Source organism: Fulmarus glacialis, unplaced genomic scaffold (genome assembly GCF_000690835.1).
Source record: "Fulmarus glacialis isolate BGI_N327 unplaced genomic scaffold, ASM69083v1 scaffold16040, whole genome shotgun sequence".
NCBI lineage: Eukaryota > Metazoa > Chordata > Aves > Procellariiformes > Procellariidae > Fulmarus > Fulmarus glacialis.
The window spans coordinates 1-19,679 of NW_009189729.1; the positions used below are offsets into that span (position 1 = coordinate 1).

At 39.5% G+C, this 19,679-nt stretch overlaps 1 protein-coding gene across 1 annotated transcript in view; it reads left to right on the top strand.

The window, feature by feature from the left end:
* Positions 1-1,409: 1,409 nt before the first annotated feature.
* CEPT1 (choline/ethanolamine phosphotransferase 1) overlaps positions 1,410-19,679 on the top strand; it is a 29,745-nt gene continuing 11,475 nt past the window's right edge. The window contains exons 1-3 of the mRNA XM_009583216.1: positions 1,410-1,842; positions 5,586-5,733; positions 6,734-6,875. Of these exons, the coding sequence (XP_009581511.1) occupies positions 1,432-1,842; positions 5,586-5,733; positions 6,734-6,875 (701 nt within the window). The 5' untranslated portion in view covers positions 1,410-1,431. The remainder of the gene's footprint in view (positions 1,843-5,585; positions 5,734-6,733; positions 6,876-19,679) is intronic.

The following is a 19,679-nucleotide window of genomic DNA, read 5'->3' on the forward strand; positions in this document are numbered from 1 at the left end:
TTGTCCTCCCTCTCTCCCCTCCCCTGGGTGTTTGCCGGCGAGCAGCCAGGCCCGGGTGAAAGTCCTGCGGAGGGCGCGGGGTGTGGGGTTGTTTGTTTTGGAGGACGGGGAGGTCTTTGGTTTTCTCTCCTCGAGGGGAGCAACCCTTCAGGAAGAGAGGGAAAGCGTATAGTTTTCTGCACTGGAACTAATTTTTCTGGTCATCCAGGACGACACCCACAGGGACCTCCTAGGTGACTAAGTCTGATTTCCTGATAAGCGAATGGGTGCAAGTCTGCTTGCTCCCAAACTTATCAAGTTCCTGCATTAGCAAGGCCCTGTTTGCTTGCTTTCTCCTGTCCTCCCACTGACAGGGCTTTCTGAGGCTGGCTTTTCACTGTTGGAAATTGCCTTAATTAAGCTTTGGAGAGTGCAAATGAGAGCACTTGTTCTTATGCCAGTATTGACCTTTGATTTACATAGCTTATTTTCACTACCTGGTATGTGCCTTGCTGATCGCTTTAGAGAGAGCTGTCATCTTCCCCTCTCTAGCTTCATTCTGCTAGACCTCACAACCAGTTTTTTTTTTCTTTGTTTTTTTCTGGTTGGCTCTTGTAGATAAATAGCAAACTTTTTTTAGTCTCCTTTCTCTACTGCTTTTCCTCTAGCTTGTGCGAGGGTTATGTGTTTCTGGTCACCTGCCTTCAAGGGAGACGGAACATCGTGAGGGTCCTTGTTTGCACTGGAAATGCTGTTCCTGACCCTGTGTTTTCTTTTCACAGCTGCCTCATGCTGGTGTCTGTAGGCTGTTTTTGACCAGCTAAAGCTCTCTAGCTCCTGCATGTTTCTTGCATATCTCAAAAGTTGAATAGGCAATGAGCTTTCACCTGAACTGGGTTAAATTTGGATAAGAAAAAAGCCACAGCAAAACTGAAATAAGGAACAGCGATCTGAAAAAAATGCCTTTAGGTGGTTGTTCAGCTTCACCAAAGAGGCAAACCAGTTAAACTAAAAACACTACAAATAGAGGAAAATCTTTAGTGCCATCAATTGATAAGTTGAAGTGTACATCTGTTACATATAGCTAGCTCCCCTACGAGAGAGATGCGAGGGGACTGACTGTGCCTTAGTCTGTAACATAAGTCAGTGGTGTGGTGTAAGTTTCTACTGCTGATGAAATTTAGGCTGGTGGCTGCAGGATATTTGCTTCAGTAAGCAGCAAGGAGAGTAAACAAGTGCAACCTACCATTTTATAACTGCGTTGAGAACACTTGTGTCCTGTCTTTCCCTCAGCAATTTTCCAAATATCTTTCTTTTCTACGGGAGAACTCTTATAAAATCTGCTTGGCTTGCTGATTGGCAAATGAAATGCTCCTTAGAGGAGTGCCCAGAAACTTTTGATATCTTAAAATCTCATTTGTGCTCTTCACCTTCAGTAAGTCTCAACCCTTTATGTTGCAGGATCATATGATTCTCCGTAACAGCTGCTACCTGCCAAATAAAAATTCTGAGGCTGCCCAATCCATGAGTGGGCATCGAAACATAAAGAGGCGATGTGGGGAGTCACACCTGGAATCGCCCGCGGGCTGCGGTCATGGTCCCGCTGCTGGATGCGTGTTAAGCAAACTAATTCAGTTGCCTACACCTCCCTTGTCAAAGCACCAGCTGAAACGGTTAGAAGAACACAAATATCAGAGTGCTGGACGATCCCTGCTTGAACCCCTAATGCAAGGTTACTGGGAATGGTTAGTTGGAAGAGTTCCAGCCTGGATTGCCCCGAATCTGATCACCATCATTGGACTGTTAATAAATATATTTACAACTCTGCTATTAGTATATTACTGCCCAACAGCTACAGAACAGGTAAGTTGTGGACCTCTGACAGTCTTTGTTCGTAGTTACTGTCACCTAGCAGCAGCTGGCACTGTTCTCTGGTGCGTTCTTGTCTTTGTGGAGAACTGTTTCTTGTTGACCAGCCCATAGTTCTCATACATTTAAGCTAATCTCTGTAAATGTCTGTGCCTCTATGTGAGTGCTTGCATGCAAAAAGAGCACATACAGATTCTGGGGTGAGCACGCTGCTTGCTGAGTGAAGCAGCGGTTCCTTTGGCCAACGTGCACCGTATGAAACGGGGTCTAGAGCCGAAATAGCTATTCCAGTAGCAGCCGTGAAGGACCTGCATGAAAGCTGCAGCCCCACAAGGCTTGAGTGCATGTGCAGACAATTAAGAAATGAATTTGCAGCTATCTTGCATGGCATGTGGAATTTTTGCCTGTTTTCTTTCTCTGCTTGTGACCGGGTTAGTCACCTTCAGCTTTCTGATCTAGCGTTACCACACAACAAGAAGTGCAAGGTGACTCGATTGGCAGCGAGCTGAGTCTGCCTGCGAGCCCAGCTAGAGTTGCAACACAGCGAGGAACTTGAGCTCAGACAAGGGACTGAGCTCTAAAGTGGTGCAGCTTGGGAGATCAAGGCCAGCTGCTGCCTCTGTGGCTGGTGTGACTAAACCCAGCTTACTAAAATAAAGAAACACCTTTCTTCATCCCGTGTGAGCCCTGGCAGTTCATATTACCAGATCAGGACCTTACGTACAGCGTGTGATGAGCTGTGGGAACACAAAGTTGTCTTCTTAAGCAGCATGCTGCCTGAGTAGTCCGTGCTGTGAGAAAGCTGGATAAAAGTGAGTAGTTTTATTTGTTCTGAAAGCACTAAAAGCTCCTGACCTCTCCTCAGGAGAACTGTCTTGACTTCCTGCAATTCCTGGTTTCAGGGGTACAAAAGTCTTTACAAGGCACTTCAAGTTACTAGTTTCAAAGACTTTTCTCCCTCACTAGAGTTACCTTGTAAGGCACTTGAAGACTTTCATTTTTGTGCACTGGAAAAGTTTCGTCACTTGAATGTTGAATCTTAAAAGCTGCTCTTATCGATAAGCACTGAAAAAGGGAATAATTTGGTACAGAAAACGTATTGCATATCAAAGAGCTGGAGAATGTCTCAGAGTTCTAGCTTTTAAAATATCTGAACTCCTTCGTAACCAAGTCTCCATCTGAGGTTGGGAGAATGCTTTGTAGTCAAGCAGCATCAGGTTGTTTCCATCCAGACTCTAAAAAACCCATGTAGGTTGGCAGATCCAACATTGTGCATCCCTGTTCCACTATATCCCATGACATAGTAAAGGGATATTTGCCTCTTTTTGAGATCTGTTGAAATAAATAGTTTCACAATTACTTGTGGAATTTGGCAGGTGTAAGATAAAAAGTGAATATTAAGTTTGAGCAGTGAATACTTAGAGCAGCTCCTTCCTTTTCTAGACTATGGTGTTGTTGTATGACTTGGTTTTAACTTGCCTCTTGCTCCCATAGCAGTATTACATGGGGGCTGAGACTCTGAAATCCAAGTTTGATAAGAGACTTCAACCTGTCTATATTTCAGGAACTTAGCAGCTAGTATAGGGCACTGAACCAGAGCATAATTTAAAATTTAGAGAACAGTTGTATTTTGGTTGGTTATTAAACTGGAGTACACACTAAGCTACACTCGGTGTCAGAAAGTCATAGCGTTAGCTGTAGTCTGCTGTATTAAAACACTGTTTCGTGTTTAACAGTTTGAGAGTTACTTTGTTCTAAGTGAATGAGATTGTCTTCTCGCTTTGTCTGAAAAATAACTTTCTGCTCAGGTAGCTTTCAGGGTGATCTGATTTGCCATATGGCACTGCAGCCCCGTGTGCTGGCATGACAAGGAGGATGCCATCTCGGTGGTGGAACTGTAAGCTTGTGATTTTTAAGTGTCGAGTAGCTGTCTGGGGAAGAAAATGGGGCTTTGAAATTCCAGAAACAGATCTTTTTTTTTTTTTTTTTTTTTCTTCCAGAAAGCGGTATTGCTTTCAGATGTAAATTGTCTCTTCCTTGTAGCTCAGTCTTAGTTCTGCTTTTTTCAAAAGCGACTTGTCTCTTCCTTTTGATGAAGTGTGTAGCCAAGGGGATGTAGCTATTGCTTACAGCTTCAATGGCAGCCAAATGAAAATGAGATACAAATAGTTCTACTGCCTGCTTAGTTGGGGAGACCCCAGCTAGCAAAAGTGCTGAGCAATGGAATGGTACCTGAATTTTTTTTCTTTTTTTTTTTTTAAAAAAAAAAAGGTTTGGCTGAGAGAGGGAGCTGTGAAATCTTACGCAGATACAAGTAATATCTAAGTGGAAACACCTAAACTGGTAACGAAAGTCACATTTAAGAAAGCAGAGGGAGCCAGCAGTCTGATTTTTTTTTTTTTTAAGTTTATAGAGGAAAAATTGCATGATACTGAAAGGTAATTTAAACCTTGTGTATCTGTCCATAAGAAATAAAATATCATCATGGGATGGAATTCTGTAGCATCATAACCTTGTCTAAGTGTGATCCTCTGCTTTTGGGTGACACGTTTCCCTGTTACCTCTCTTCTTGTGATGGTTTGTATAGGTACACCAGAGCATGGTGCCAGCTTTTGAGGCAGAATGAACTGTTTTAGTAAAATGCAGTAGCAGAAACAATGCAAGCTGTAGAAAGAATATATTTAACTTGATGTGCTACAAATGAGTCATGGTTGGGTAGACCAAAAGAAGTTGGACTCCAGAGCTTTATGAGGGGCAAGTCAGCTTGATTAAGCTACTTAGCTGTATTTGGACATTATTGGTGTGGTCTGTAAAATAGAGCTGCTCACTTTTATAAAGTGTGTCAAATGTGAAGATTGCAAAATATCCAATAATACCTGTTTTGTGGATGTGTAAATTGAGACAGACTAATGGCAACCCTCTGGCTTTTGTGGTAATAATGGTTTATGCTTCAAGTACTGAAAAAAGCTTGAATTGTAGTCTTTGGTCTAGCAGGGATTTGGTATCCTTTGCATTTCTGTAGAAATAAATTCCTATACAGGATGTGAATATTAAGGGTTATTAACATAGATTGGGCAAAGCTGCTGTTACCTAATAATAGAAAAAAAACAAGTGGTGGTGGAGGTGCTGTATTGCAGAGCACTGAAGCTTTACAGATCTCAGAAAATGTAATAGCTAAACTTGAACTCTAAAAGTTGGAGCCCTTTGCAATGACATAGATTTCTCAGATGCCACTGCAGCCTGGTAATACCCTGTACTTGGCAGTGTTTTAGTACGTGACACCTCATTGAGGTCTTGTGAAGATGAGCTCAGTGTTTGTGACACAGTTGCACCTTTTGGGGGCTAAGAAAGTTTTCCAGTTTCGAAATCACTCACACAACTTACACATACCCCTGCAGGAAAGAGAAGCAAGACAAGAGCTTAATTGCGCACCACTTTGCAGATGTAGTACTATAATTTTTTTTCAGATGTACAGTGCAGCTTGCTGCTTTAGAAAATGTGCTATACCTATTAATCTAAGCTAGTAATTCTTGTCACTGTTTTATTTACATTTCACATGTCATAACCCCTTCTGCCTATCCCTGCAAGGACCAGCTACTGAAAGGTCCATGAATGCGATGAGGAAGTGTGTGCAAATGGAAAACTACTGTATGAGAGTGTAAGATAGTTCAACTTAAGGCTTCTTTTTTTTTTAAGGTTTGAAAAAATCTTTTACTCTCATTGACCTTCTTTCTTAGGCACCTCCCTGGGCATACATTGCTTGTGCATGTGGCCTTTTCATCTACCAGTCTCTGGATGCTATAGATGGAAAACAAGCAAGAAGGACAAATAGCAGTACTCCATTAGGAGAACTTTTTGATCATGGCTGTGATTCACTTTCCACAGGTATTGTCACTTTTAATTGAAGTATGAGGATTAAATGACTCTATTTCAGGGATCAAATCTGGAATACAGAAAAATGCTTCTTTACTGAAGAAGAGGACAACTGATACTGCTGAATGTATAGCTTTTCAGTCAACCTTCTTTCCGTAGACAGTACTCTTGATCAACTGAATATCTTCTCTTGTATTACAGTGAAAAAAAATTAAGCATGTGACTAATTCAGTCTGAGCCAGCAGTCTTCTGTATATGCTTTATCAGAGTCTTGGTTCTAAAAAAATTTCTGTAAGAAGTTGTCAAAATGCTCTTCTATATTATTTTAGATCGAATCTATATAAAGCGATTGCAAGACAGGTGTGAAGCCTAAACAATGGGACAGTAGAAGTCTGAGTTTAAGATTAGAATCAGCAAGATCAGTTCCTTTCTAGGTAGGTAGAGTTCATTGAGCCAGCCTGAAGTTTAACCCCATTGCAAAAGAACGATCAGATGCTTTTGGTTACTTAAATTCTAAAGCTCTTATGCTTTGATAAAGTATTCATGAAAAATTGAAGTTGTGTATTTAAAGTGGGGGGGTGGGAAAGCATGAATCTTGAATGACAGACCTTGGATTTTCTTAATAAAAATTCAGAAAATGGGGAAAAAATATGTTCAGTGAATCTTGGATACATGAGAAAATGCCAAAACTCTGGCCGCAGGCTGCAATTGCATATATCACTCAAGTCCCTTGACGTCTAATCCCATTAAGTTCAATAAAAATGTAGGAGACTAAGAAACCCTCAATATTGAGGACTTCTGATAACTGACATGAATTTAAATATACATTTTACAGTCTGTACTTTTTTTAAATGGAAGTGTTAATCTCTTATGTCTGTGAAATAAAACACATCAGGATACCTTCACACTGTCTCTCCTTCTCTGGGTCCTTTTGTTAGATTTGTTTCTGGTAAGGATCTTTACACACATACACACTTTATTTTTTTACTATGTGACTGATTTTCTTCTGCAGTCTTTGTGGTTTTGGGAACTTGTATTGCTGTGCAGCTGGGAACGAACCCTGACTGGATGTTCTTTTGTTGTTTTGCTGGAACATTCATGTTTTACTGCGCGCATTGGCAGACGTACGTCTCTGGAACGTTGCGCTTTGGCATGTAAGTACCTTGGCTGAAAATAAAACTGAAAGTTAGGCTGCTTTCCTGTCTAGTTGCACTTTATGTGATTGTAGTTCATGTACTTAGAGCAGTAGTAAATTTTTTATATTCATGTATACACACTTAGAGCTTGTGGCAGCTATTACCTATAGGATCCGCAATTAATACTGTATGTTACTTGGCTTGTTTTAGGAGTGGTAAAATATCCTTTTGTCATATTAGTTAATTATGAGCTTCTGATGTGATTTAAACCTAAATAAATAAGGGAAAGTACCTGATATTTCATGCCCCAGAATGGAATGCTTTTGTCACATGGTGGCAGTCTGGCTTTAGTATTCAGTTAACTACCTATCTCTTGATCTTGCTTGACTTGTGATGATGTATAGTTAACATTTACTATTAACACTTAACTATACTATTAAGTATAACTCTTAAAATAGAGTGTATTCATTGACATTGTGCCTACAGTTTAAAGTTCTGAATGCCTCTTAGTGTAGACCGTAGTTCTGTTAATAATGGGACCAAAATTGCAATGCCAAGAAAGTTAACAAAAGGACTTGGTGAGCTGTGGGATTCACTAGCCTTAATGTGGAAATATACCTTTATTCTATGTTTGCATTCATAGATCTAGCAAATATGTTTCAAGTAAATACACTGCAGAATGATTTTGCACCTGGAAGCCTCTGAAATTTGCCCTTATTTTGTATGGGATTTTGAAACAATGCTACAACATGCACTGTTTATTTACAGTCTATTGTTATTGATCTATGGATACCCAGATACTGCTAAAACGGTACAATTATGGACCTCTTGTCTACAATGGCTCTTATTGGCAGAATACTAATGCAGATTCTCTTGAGAAACTTATGTGTTTCTGCTCAAAAATGTAAGATGTTGGAGCAGTTTTCAATGTCTATTGGAGGAAGGAAAGAAGAAAATCTAGACCCCTATTCTAATCCTGACTACACCAAAGCAGATAGAATAGTTTCAGTTAATTTTCGGATACTTAAATCTTTCAAGTAAGACATCTGGCTCAAATTTTGTACTGTTTTAGGCTTCTAACTTTCAGGCTGTACCGGAAATCTCAATACGGAATGCTTTTAGCTCCCTTTGAACTTTACAGGGCCCTGATAATTAAAGTTTTCCTGTTACCAATCAAAGAACACAAAAAACCCCAACCTTGGCATGTGCTTGACTTTACAGATGCAAGCGTCAAAACCACCCAGTTTGCTTCTGTGCTCCAGACAAATGTGTACATTACTCTTAGTATTCACTTTTGCTTTTTGTGACTTTTGTGAGGAGTCTTTATATTTTGGAGACAGCATTTTGTAGCAGATACTGTTGTTCTGCATGGCCTCATATTATGAGAATTTGATGATCCATCAATATGTAGCTAATTTAGAGACAGCAATAAGCACACAAATGTGTGTGTATCATTATTTTAGGTAACGGACAGCACTGTATAGTAAACACATTTGTTTCTTCATTTGCCCTGTGTCATAAGGTTAATAGACTGCCATAAGCTGATGTTCATTTCTATGGCAAAAACTCTGAGATTATTTATCCAGTTAATTGATTCTCACTGTTTGCTACTAGTTTTTTCTGAAGCTTTCATTTCGCCAATCATAAAACTGAAAAAAAAGTCTGTATTTATCTACCCTTTTAGATTCACTGGAGCACACAGGCTTAGGTATTCTTACTCCTGAATAAGTGGAATTGGAGACAGCTGTTGAAAGGAGCTGAAAAGGTCTTAGTGCACAGTAGCTTTTTCCTATCTGTGTATCCTATGTAGTAACTCTATGTCAAAAATACACTGAGGGGGCTGTGAAAAGTAGTTATGTTTTAGGAAAAGTGACAGCATTTCTAACTTGCCTTTCATTCCAAAGAAGCAGGAAAGAGCACACGGTTGATTATCGCTTATTGTATTTCTGTGATGAGATTATGTACAAGAAACTGTATTTCATTACTGAGATCAACTCAATAAGCAAATTGGAAATGGCTCAGAGAAGAGCAGCAGACCGCTACAGGGCAAGATCAATATTTTGCTCCTTCCACACAGCTCAAATTTGAATAGTTAAACGTATAATCAACTTTGCTTGCTGAAAAAGTCCATTGTCTTCAAAAAAAATTAAAGAGATAAATCAGTGTGTCAAATTAAGTGTATGCTTGCGCAACAGAATGTCTGATTCGTATATGCTGTCACTGTACCAGCCTTGACAATTCACTGAAGCTGTGCAGAGTGCAGGAGTGTTCACCCTGAGGGAGGAGGAAACGGGATTGTTTCTGCTAAATTCCTATGGAGTATTGCAGATGGAATAGGAAAACTATTAGTTTAATTGTGCCCAATTACTGAATACATCAACTGTGCTGGTTCTTTTTCTTCCCACTGACAGCTGCAGGGAGCTGCCCTGCACTACTCCAGGATTGTAGAATAATCAGTTGAGACGGTAAGGTCCTGTGATCTGTCTCCATCTTTAAATGATCATATAGTTTTAATAGATCTTGGCAGCTGACGCAGACTTTTCAAAAAGCAACTTGAGTTGGTTAAATAGCTCAAAAAAATAGCTAGAGGTCAGTATTGCTTAAAGATTCCCTGTGAGGAGGCGGGAAGTGTCTCAAAGCAAGTTGGGCTGGCTGTAGTAAAAGTCACTGTAAGTAACATCAACAGTGCAAAGGCAGCAGGGAACAGCATGGATAGAGTTGTATGCAGAAGTTTTGTTTAAGAGCAAACACCTGTCCTGGGAGTGGACTCATGAAGGAGCAGGAATAGACTGCATGTTTGAAGAAAGAGAAAGGTGATTCTGAATTGCAGGAAAACATTCAATATTAAAGCAGTCCAAATACTTTGTTCTTCTGTTCTGTTTTTCAGCACAGTAACAGGTTTATCTGGATTGTGGACTTGCTGTGCTGCAATACAGAATGAGCTTTGTTTCAGGCTTAGTCTTGTATGGGTACAACTGTGCCATAACTGGGGCATCTCTGGCTTGGAAAAAGTGCATTTTCTTCTGCATATCACACAAACCAAACTGGCAAGCCCCAATGGACTTCCATGTCCATGTGGAACCAGATCTGGTATTTGAGGAACGTGGTGCAGAAACTGCAATCATTCGGAAATATGGTGCGCAAACCATGAAGGGAATTTGCCTGCCATTAGCTGGAGCCCAGTTGTGATTACTAGCTCTGGTTCTTCCAGATCCAAACTTACTCCACTTGGATTCAATACTAACCTGCTCACTGTTCTGGCTTCAAGAAGTATATAAGGAGATGTCTGTGTTTATGCAGGTTCAGTGCTGTATCTAACCTTGCAAGGTCAGTGCACAGTCTGACTCTGCAGGAGCTGTCTCAAATCCAGGATAGTTAGAAGTGAAGCTAGAGCTATTAGATCTGAGCTAGGTTCTGCATTGCAACTTGAGTGTTGTCTTAAGAGGCATGAGACACAACACTGCACAGGTAAAGACCTTGTATGCTTAGCCATGCTGGACTGGGGGGAAGTGCTAAGTCATATTTTAAAAACCCCCTGGGCACTTATCAAAGGTCCACCCAGAGACATGAGGGTGTTGCTGCACCATGGTCTCCAGCATTTCTCCTACGAGTTACTGCATTATCTGGTTTATCCCAAGCTTTCTTAATTGAAACATGGAAAGTTGGTAATAGTAGAAATTGTAAGGGGGTGTGTGTCTGTATATATGTGTAAATATATATATACACACAATGAGATGGAAATTAGTTTCTAAGGATGCTTTATAAAGGCATATCAGTAAATATTGAGAGGAAGAATCAGTTCTTACCAGCTTTTGTATAACTGAAAAGTTAAAAGTGTTACTTCACTGTTTGAATAATAGTCCCTAGAGAAAGCAAAAGCATTCAGACTAACAAAACAGCCATTATTGAGGAATGTTGGAGAATTTGGGGGAACATTCTTGTTCAGTGACACTGTAGCAGTTGTACATAAGCAAGAGCCCACTTGGTAATAGGTTGGTTTAGGAAGGGAAGGTTAATTTGGTTAACCTTCTGAGCCTTCTTGCCAGTACTACCACTCAGGTATAAAGGAGAGATTAGTAAATGAGGCTGTATTTCATAAAGCAGCTAAAATGAAGCCTTCCTCTTTAGCAGTTAGCAGAAAAGGAGTTCGTGTGTTGTCTTGGACAGGCAATTCACACCGAATATCAAAATACAGAGATGGAAGCCTTCCAAGTCAAAGTTTAGCACATTGAGTTCCTGCTCTTGGGAGCAGCTTCAGGATCTCAGGATTATTATGGGAGATAAGGCAGTAATCTCCATGATTATAGGGCTTAAAACTTTCCATCTTACGAGTTTTTCCAACACTTTTTGAAGAACTTTAACACCTTGGTTATTTGCAGAGGAAAGTTTGAAGCTCAGTAGAGTCTCTCTTGATGTCAGGGGGGAATTAGTTTCTCTACGCTTGCAAGAAGTATATGTTGAAGTATCGTTGTGGTAGGTGTTAAGTTTGCTGCTTGCAACCTGCCGCCTTCTGCGTACTTCAGTCACTCATTGCCACCTGTCAGCATTTCTCTAGTGCTTGGTGTGTGTCATAAATATGTATAAGTGCCTTGCTACAGCATTAAGACATTGCTGAGGGCTGACGTAAATGATGAGGGGGGTTTTCCACATCATGATCCTCCTCTTCCTTTTCCTTTCCCTCTCACAAGTCCCTTAACAGTGTTTTAATCCAGGAACCAAACACGTGCAGAGATGCTGCTGATGATTTTTCTGCCTTTTTCATTGAAAGATGTTCTTACTGCTCTGTGAAATAGTGAGCTTCAATATAATAGCCACATGCTTCACCTTGTTATCTGACCTGTATGACTTTTAATCTATGTTAATGAGCAGCAAAAGGAAAAATTTACATATCATCTGAAGTGTATTACAACAAGGAAAGGAGAAGAGCTTATGGCTCATTTTTAATACTATTTTTACCTCAAGATGAATTTCCTGTGGCTGGGAATAGCTTTAACTTGCTTACGCTTTTCTTTCTTCTGTACGGTTTGCTTTATTCATGCTATGTTTATTTCATTACGTCCAAGTAAAATGCTGGGTTGGAGTGAGTTACGATTAAACTCCATAATAACCTTTAAAACTAAGCATTTGAACTTCTAGCATGTGACTTTTAGCCTTTTTTCTCTTGTGTTGTGATGATGAACATTCTTTTCTTGCTGCAGTGGTTCCCTTAAGAAAACAATCCTTTGTCTCATGCTCAGATTCGTAGTTCATTGCCCAGCCTGAATAATCCCACTTGCACGCTTGGTAGATACGGATAAGACAGATGGAATAATCATCATTTCTCAGACCAGAGTGCTGCTGCGCAGAGTATTAAATAGTAGACATATCGCCTTGAGTTTCCCAGCCTCATAACTTCTGTTTTCTGATGAGGCAAGAGTGTTTTTCTTGTCTTCTGTGTTTTGCTACACGGGACTGTTGCAAGGAATTGTCTGTGTTGGGGAGGAGGAGGAGGAGGGTACATAAATGTCGTGCCCCCCCCCCCTTAGTTTCACACCCTATTAAAAAGAAGCTGTATTAGATCAGCTGAATTGGTAGTGATTGACTTGATTTCAGAGCAATCTCCAGTGTAAGTATCTGCTTCCTGTTGTTCTTGGTTGGTTTACTTTCTCAGGAAATCTCTCAACTTTGAATTAAATCGTTTCGGTTCACCATTCTGGACAAGGAAAAAATTGACTGCAGCTGTCTCTGAACTCTGAAACTTGATTCAGTGGTGGCCCTTGTAAAGTCTAATAGCTTAATCAAACAGGACCTTTTAAGAATTGCACATGGAATATGCGCAATAAATTAGCACTGATGAGAGTATATTCGGGAAGCGTGACTAATCAATTTTGTGTTAATTGGCTCAAGACTCTCACCAGCTTGACAACGGAGCCCAGCAGAGCAGACAGCATGCAAAATAAGACTTGTCACTGCCAACATCTAGGTAGAGTTAAGCACATGCCGAGGTTGATGGCCCCCTCTTAAGCTTTCCTGGATAATGTTTAAAAAATGAATCCATGTCTGAATTACGAGTATCACTTAGAATAACACAGGAAAAAAAGGAGAAAAAAAAAAAACCCTGCAGCTGTCCAAAAGTACCAAAGATGTGTTGTTTGTATATGTGACTTTCTGTTCCTTTATTCCCTAAAATACCAGATGTTACCTTTTCTAACTATATACTGTATTATGTGCTGTGATAGTTAAACTGAAAACGTTTAACTGAAATTCAGTGTACCCTCTCACCAGGCATGGGACTGCACATCGTACTGCGCTTCTTAAGCTCTGTCAGTGCGATCATGAAGAACTTTGTTTCTCTGATGTACCTTTTTAATCAATTGGCATGTTACTCGATGGCAGTCTGCATGCTTCTGTTCCAGGCGTACTTTGATAAGCGCTGCAATAAACAGGATCTCTGTTACGGCTGAATCTGTTATTGCTGAAATCTTTTTTTTTTCTTAGTAGATGCTTTGGTGTAATTTTAATTTGATCACATTTTAAAATATTTTAGTTATAAAATGCTATAAATTTGTATTGTACCATAATGTAGTTGTGGCTGTGTTGGCTACAGCTTATTTTTTCATCCCTCTCTGTTGGGGTGAAAAATAAATATATACAGAACGGAGTTGCCACTGCATAGGGGACCAGAGCTCACTTGACTTCTTTTAGCATTATTTGCCAAAAAGCCAAGGAGTTGCGTGAGCAGGGAGTGTAACTCCTTGTTTCCCCTTAGAGGTGGCAAACTGAAGATGCAGTCTGTGCTTCTGCTCTACAAAAAATATGCAGTAGCATCTTTAGATGAAGAATTCATATATTCAAATTCATATATTCAGTCTCATTTGGAGATACAAGCATGGGGTAGATAGATGAGAGGTCCTGGATTGTGTTTGATTATGAATTTTATTTGCTGTGTCTTGGGGCAAGGAATTTAATTTTGTTTCCTCGTGCACATGCTGATGATTGTGTTTGCCCATGTGCTGGAGTGGTACTGTAAAACTAAATTGTAGAAGCTCTGAATGGAGTTTTGAATGTGTAAAATACTGTGTGTGTTACCATATTTTTGTTAATTCGTTAATACTCTCATTTTTTGTGGTCATTTATTCCCTTTCTCTGACCTACCCTTTAAATTATCTCAATGCTACACAGTAGTTGTCTGGATTTTGTTCTTTATGCAGTGACTGAAGATCGTTTTAATGGTTCCACTTAACTGAAGTGCTCAGGAAAATGTTTTGAAATGTTTCTTTCCCTCACACGTAGATTTGATGTTACGGAGTCTATGCTCTGTACAATAACAATCCAGCTTCTCACAGGAACTCTGGGGCCCTTGTTCTGGAACTATACGGTAAAGCGAACATTAATGCTACCTGGCAAGCGATCGCATGGACTAAGCAGAGACAGCACCTTTGTCATGCACAGAGTAACTGGTATATGAAAAGCATCTTTCTAAGGGCATTTCACAAGTGCTTTAATATGTGGGGGAAAAATCATTTGCAAAGTACGAATAAGCAGTAAAAATCCGATCTAACCGGAAAGAAATTTTTTTGAAAGCATCACGTTTTACTTGAAAACAAAGCAAAAACCTGCCTGTTAAACAGAAGAATTTGCTTTAAACATTTCTTTTTATTTTGTCAGTTTTGGCTTCACCTAAAAGATAACCAGGGTTGTGGAAGCAGCTCTGTAAGTGTGGGTGTAGAGTAATTTTCTTGGAACTGCTTTTTAAAGTTGTAGAATTTTTTTTGTTGCTGTTTAAATACCTTTCCACCAGAAAAAAGAATTGCTTGGCTACTTCAGGGGACTGTATGTTGTGCAATAGCTTAAAAAGTCACCAGTTACTGGTTTAAAATGCCTGTTTTGAACTATGCCACTTCATCCGTGTAGTCTAGTCACTTAACTCTGCTTGTAGCTTCATCGTTAAGTAACTTCATTTCCTGGTTGTCTTTATTTTCAAAATGCTTTTCCTTATGTCTGTGCTAAATATATCCTCCTCCACTCTGGTTTACTACTCTTTAGAAAGGACTTTCTCTTCCTTACTTCAGCTTTTTTAATACAGTGTGTATATATAGATGGGGTTTTTTTCTGCCTCCCTCCCAAATAAAATGGTATCATTGAAAGTGTGGAAGTTAGGTTCCTTGAAATTTCTCATAGTTGCTGGATTATTAGTCAGGAGTTTCCGTTGAAATATTCGAGGATATAAGAATAGCTTTTTGATAGCCGCCTTAGAACTGCATCAGATTTTAAATAAAACTGAGATTTTTTTTTTTGGTGGCTTGTTTACATGCCTGTTGTTAAACTTGCATTGATGCAAATTACGCTGTTCTTTTGGTTTTTTTCACGTAATGGTTCAGCACAATCTCTGCTTTCATAAGGCTATTAGAAAGAGTCCTTAATTAACAGCTCTACTTTAGATCCAACAATATCAGCAATCTGGTAAATCATGGTAATATCCACTGGCTGCATCTGACAACCGAGACCAAGTGCCAGTTAGGCGTGCTCTGAAGATAGTCAGATGACATAATTTTTAAATATTTTGTTGACAGTCTATGAAAGGCTGGAAATACTTAGTGTCAGGAAATGGTAATGTAGCAAGCAATAATTTGAAGGAAGGAAGAGCTTAATCAAGATTTTAGCCTGTTGTGATAACGGCATTATGACTGTGCCTGAGAAGTCACTTAGGGTGGGGGGGTGGGGGGGAAATAATCCCTTAGTACCAAAACATTGAGAGACTTCCAAAGTTACCCATTGGTCTGATAGTTATGCGAGAGGAAGCAACTCAAATTCTGTAATGAAAGTGAATTGTTTAAAGTGGATGAGGACAAGTTGCCATCTAATGGAGGAGAGAGGGAGGAGTTCTGATTCTCTGCACGGGTGACCTGGAGTTGATGGAGATGTCAGTCTGTAGACCCCACCTATGGTCTCCACCCTTGGAAGGGATGCCTTTGCTGTTCAAGAAGAAATTTGTTTTACAAATAAATGCAGTGGTTGGCAGGACTGGTGTGTGTAGTGGGTGAGCCAGGCAGAGCATCTTGTCGCTTTTGCTCCAGTAACAGAATGCCACGTGTTTGTGACAAGTCCCCTCATGCATGCTAATTTTAACCAGTTTTCAGGCATACTGAATTACAGAATAGACTTAATTATCTCTTAAATTCTTGCATATGTAGTTTCAGATGTCTTCTAGCATCTTTATTTGTAGTCTTATCTAATAAGTAAAGGTGATGCTGCTTCTAAGTCACTTACTCAGAACATGCAAAGCATCGTGCTTATTTTACAGTTTGAGGTCAGGTGGTATAGATTTTTATTTCAGTGTTGCACCATCTCTGAGATGGTTAAGCTACAGGAAATACATATTCACGCTATTCTGTTTCATCTGATAGCTGTTTCATGTGACAAACATTTGTAGTGAGAAAGTATAATAACATAGCCCTACCTTGAAAATACTACATGATCTGGCAAAATATGAAGTGAAGGGATTGCAATTCTTGCAACACAGATGAACCTTGTACTTAACATGCTGGGTAGTAAGGCTTTTTATTCATCAAGGAGGGGAAAAAATTTCTTAAATTGTTAATGAATTTTGCTTATGCCTTTAGCCTATGGAGAAATGATTTAAAAGAACATGAAGGCTTTAAACAATGGAAAACAAAGATTTTGGGAATCAAGTTAAAAAGTGTAAATATGCAGAATTCTATTCAGCCCTGCATCCCTCTTCCTGCAGCTCTGCAATGTCACCCTTCAGTACTTGTACTGGTGGAATGTGACTTTTGCTTGTAAACACCTCACATTTTGGTGTTTTCCATAGACCAGAAGTGGGCAGTTTTAATACAGTTTAGCACAATGAATATTACATATAGAGGAATCGAAAATGAAGGTGTTTAAGATGAATGAATCTGGAAAATACTTTTATAGGAAATAAAATGTTAAAATAATACTGTTCCTAATAATCTTCTATTATGTCAGAAAATACAAGTTTGAAAACTAGCAAGTAATCTGAATTCAAGTTTGGCATGACAAGGAAGGACAGATTAATAGAGTAAAATGTGTTGCAGTGTGTGCAGTAAAATCCATTGAAGTCTTGCTGCAAGAATGGGAGAATGCCTTTTGAAGCTCTGTAGGTGTTCTGCTGTCTTGTGAATTTAGGCAGACAGGGAGCGAGGGATGAAATGTGCATTTAAAACCTCACAACTTTTATGCTTCCCTAACTTTATCTGAATTAAAACACTTAGATATTCTTGTTTACCATCTTTAGTTCAAAGGTAGCTGGTGGAGTGTTGACATTGTTTGACCTAGTCCCTGCTAGCCCTCTTCAGTGCTGCAGAGCTGTTGTTTTGTTATTCTTTCCTAACATCAGTTTGCTGCAGAATCTGTATTTTTCAGGGTTGTTTTCAATGTTTTTCCCAATCTTGCAGCTAGATGTTCTGTCTAGGCCTTTTTAGTTTGTTAAACTATTGAGTCTAGGTTCTTTGTTGCTTTGTCTTCCGTGTCTGATCTTTGTTCCTTGGTTCTTTGCCTGGATGTTCCTGGTGATCTTAACTCGATTCAGGGTCTTCTGTTTATTTTCTAGCAGATGAAAAAGTCCCTGGTTTATTTGAAGACGTGATCTTTGGAACTAGACTGCTTTGTGTCTGCTGAGGAACTGTTACAATAATTTTATGTCCATCTGTTGTAGTGTGGGCTTGTCTTGTGGGAAATGGTTTGTTTCATTTTCTTCATTTCATAGGTATTAGGGATCTGCCACATGTTGTGCACTATGTCTCTGCATCATCCTAGCAACGTAAACTGTTTGGGCAATGCTGACATGACTTGATTTGTCAGGAAACATCAGGCAAAAAAACTGTTAGGTTAGGGGAAGTGTGGCTCAAGTGATTGCTGAAAATATCCCAGTTAAGAGACTTTAAGAAACCCACTTGAGCTGCAGAATTCATGCTGCTAGCTCTTTCCATTTGTTTTTTCTTAGGATGTCCACTGTAGCATTTAAATGAGTAAATAAATACAAACACAAGGAGAAAACAGAATCAGACTTTGAACTGGCTGGTTCCCTTCTTGCTTTGAAATGTTTTTACTTTCCTATAGGTCTGCTTGTGGTACCAGGCTAGTGGTTGTGTGCCGTAATTAAATGGGGGGGGTCTGCAGCACCAAAGGCCTCTCCCCACTTCTGATTTCCCAATGCTGTGGGATTTTTTTCCTCGTGGTACCTATCTTTCTGCATTGAAGCTAAAAATACTTTTCTACTCTTAGTCAATAAATGATCCACTACTCCAGTTTGCATTTTCTAGAGTCCTTATCATAGGAAGAGGCACTCCAATCTGCAATGGAAGTTTGCATGGAAAAAAAAATAGTACTATTTATGTAATATTTAAGCAGGAATATTATCACCCTGCTTTGCAAATAATTTCCCTAGCCACTAAAGCAAGCTATATATATTTTTCCTCAAAAGGCCAGCATGGGTAGTACAGAAAGGCTTTAGTTGGTGTACATCCACACTGAACAAGCAGCTTTCCAGGCAGCCCAGCTTTTGTCTTGTCATTTTATTAGGTACCTTCCCAGTTCTACCAGAGTTTAAAAACAATATGGTGACTGAGGCAATTTATGGATCTTTTTATTACTAGCACATTTTATCTTGAAGGAATTAATAAATACAAGTTAATCATTAAAGTGTAGGAATAAATGTCCTCTAGACTGCCTGACGTGTTAACGCTTTACAGACAGTGCTGTGTGTTACCTTTGCTCAGTATCTTTCTTGACAAAGCCATTGTTGCTTTGTTTTCTAATTGCATTCTTTCACTTTTTTTACTGTGTTACATTTTAAGGGCTGTTTAGGACTTTTATGAATGCTGGTAGCTGTCCACTTGTGTTGCATTTGGAAGCCTTAACTCGTTCCCATTTACTTCTCCTCTTACTCCGTTGTCGTCTGTAGCTGCACAGTCACTTTGACTCAGCAGTTTTGTTCAGCTGCCAAAAGAGGCAGTGCAGACCTTCCACTGCCCTCGCCTTTGTGCTTGTATCATTCATGAGTCCACACAAAATGGATAAGGAAAGCTTATATGCTAGAAATTGGGACAGGAACCTTTCTTCTCCTTTGTTGTTTGGGTCATTTTAGCCGATTTCCTGATCCAGTTGATGGCATGAGACTAGAGCTGGCACAACGGAGAAAGTGGGACTGAGCAGTTGGTTTTTGGGGGAGAAAGTGGTCGGTCTTTAGAGAAGCCAGGATGACTGTTCCTGTTAGCAGCAGCATAGATTTACTCTGGTTTATGCTGTAGTTGCACAGTCATCTTAAATTCAAGTTAAATGAATAGAGGAACAGTGTGCCTCTCTTCCTTTTTACCCAGCTTCTGTTTCCAAATGTTGTTCCCTTTTGTGGACTAGCTCTGAGGAGCTGCCTGTCTGGATTCTTGTATTCTTAGATTTCTAAGTAGTGGCCACGTGACATTCTGCAAAAAAAAATTTGCTGGATAATTCCAGCATCAGGCACGTACTCTATAGTTATGGACGCATGTCTTTTTAAAAGTCATCCAACAGTGATTTTAATGAGTGTAGGTGACAAGAGAATCCCCTGTAGGTAAGATGTTCCCAGTCCTTTTTCATCCTTGGTATTAAGAACTTATGCTTTATTTTAGGTGATAGTTCAGGTGTTTAGTTTCTCCTCAGTTGGTCTTAAGTCTGTCTTTATCTTAAGGAGCCCTTTAGTGTTAAAAGTCTTCTCTTTATGTAGAATTAAAGTTAAGACTCATATTTGTTCTGCAATATGAGATTCTTATAATAAGTCAGGGAGGAGTTTTTAACCAAATATACTTGCAGTTTATTGCTGAA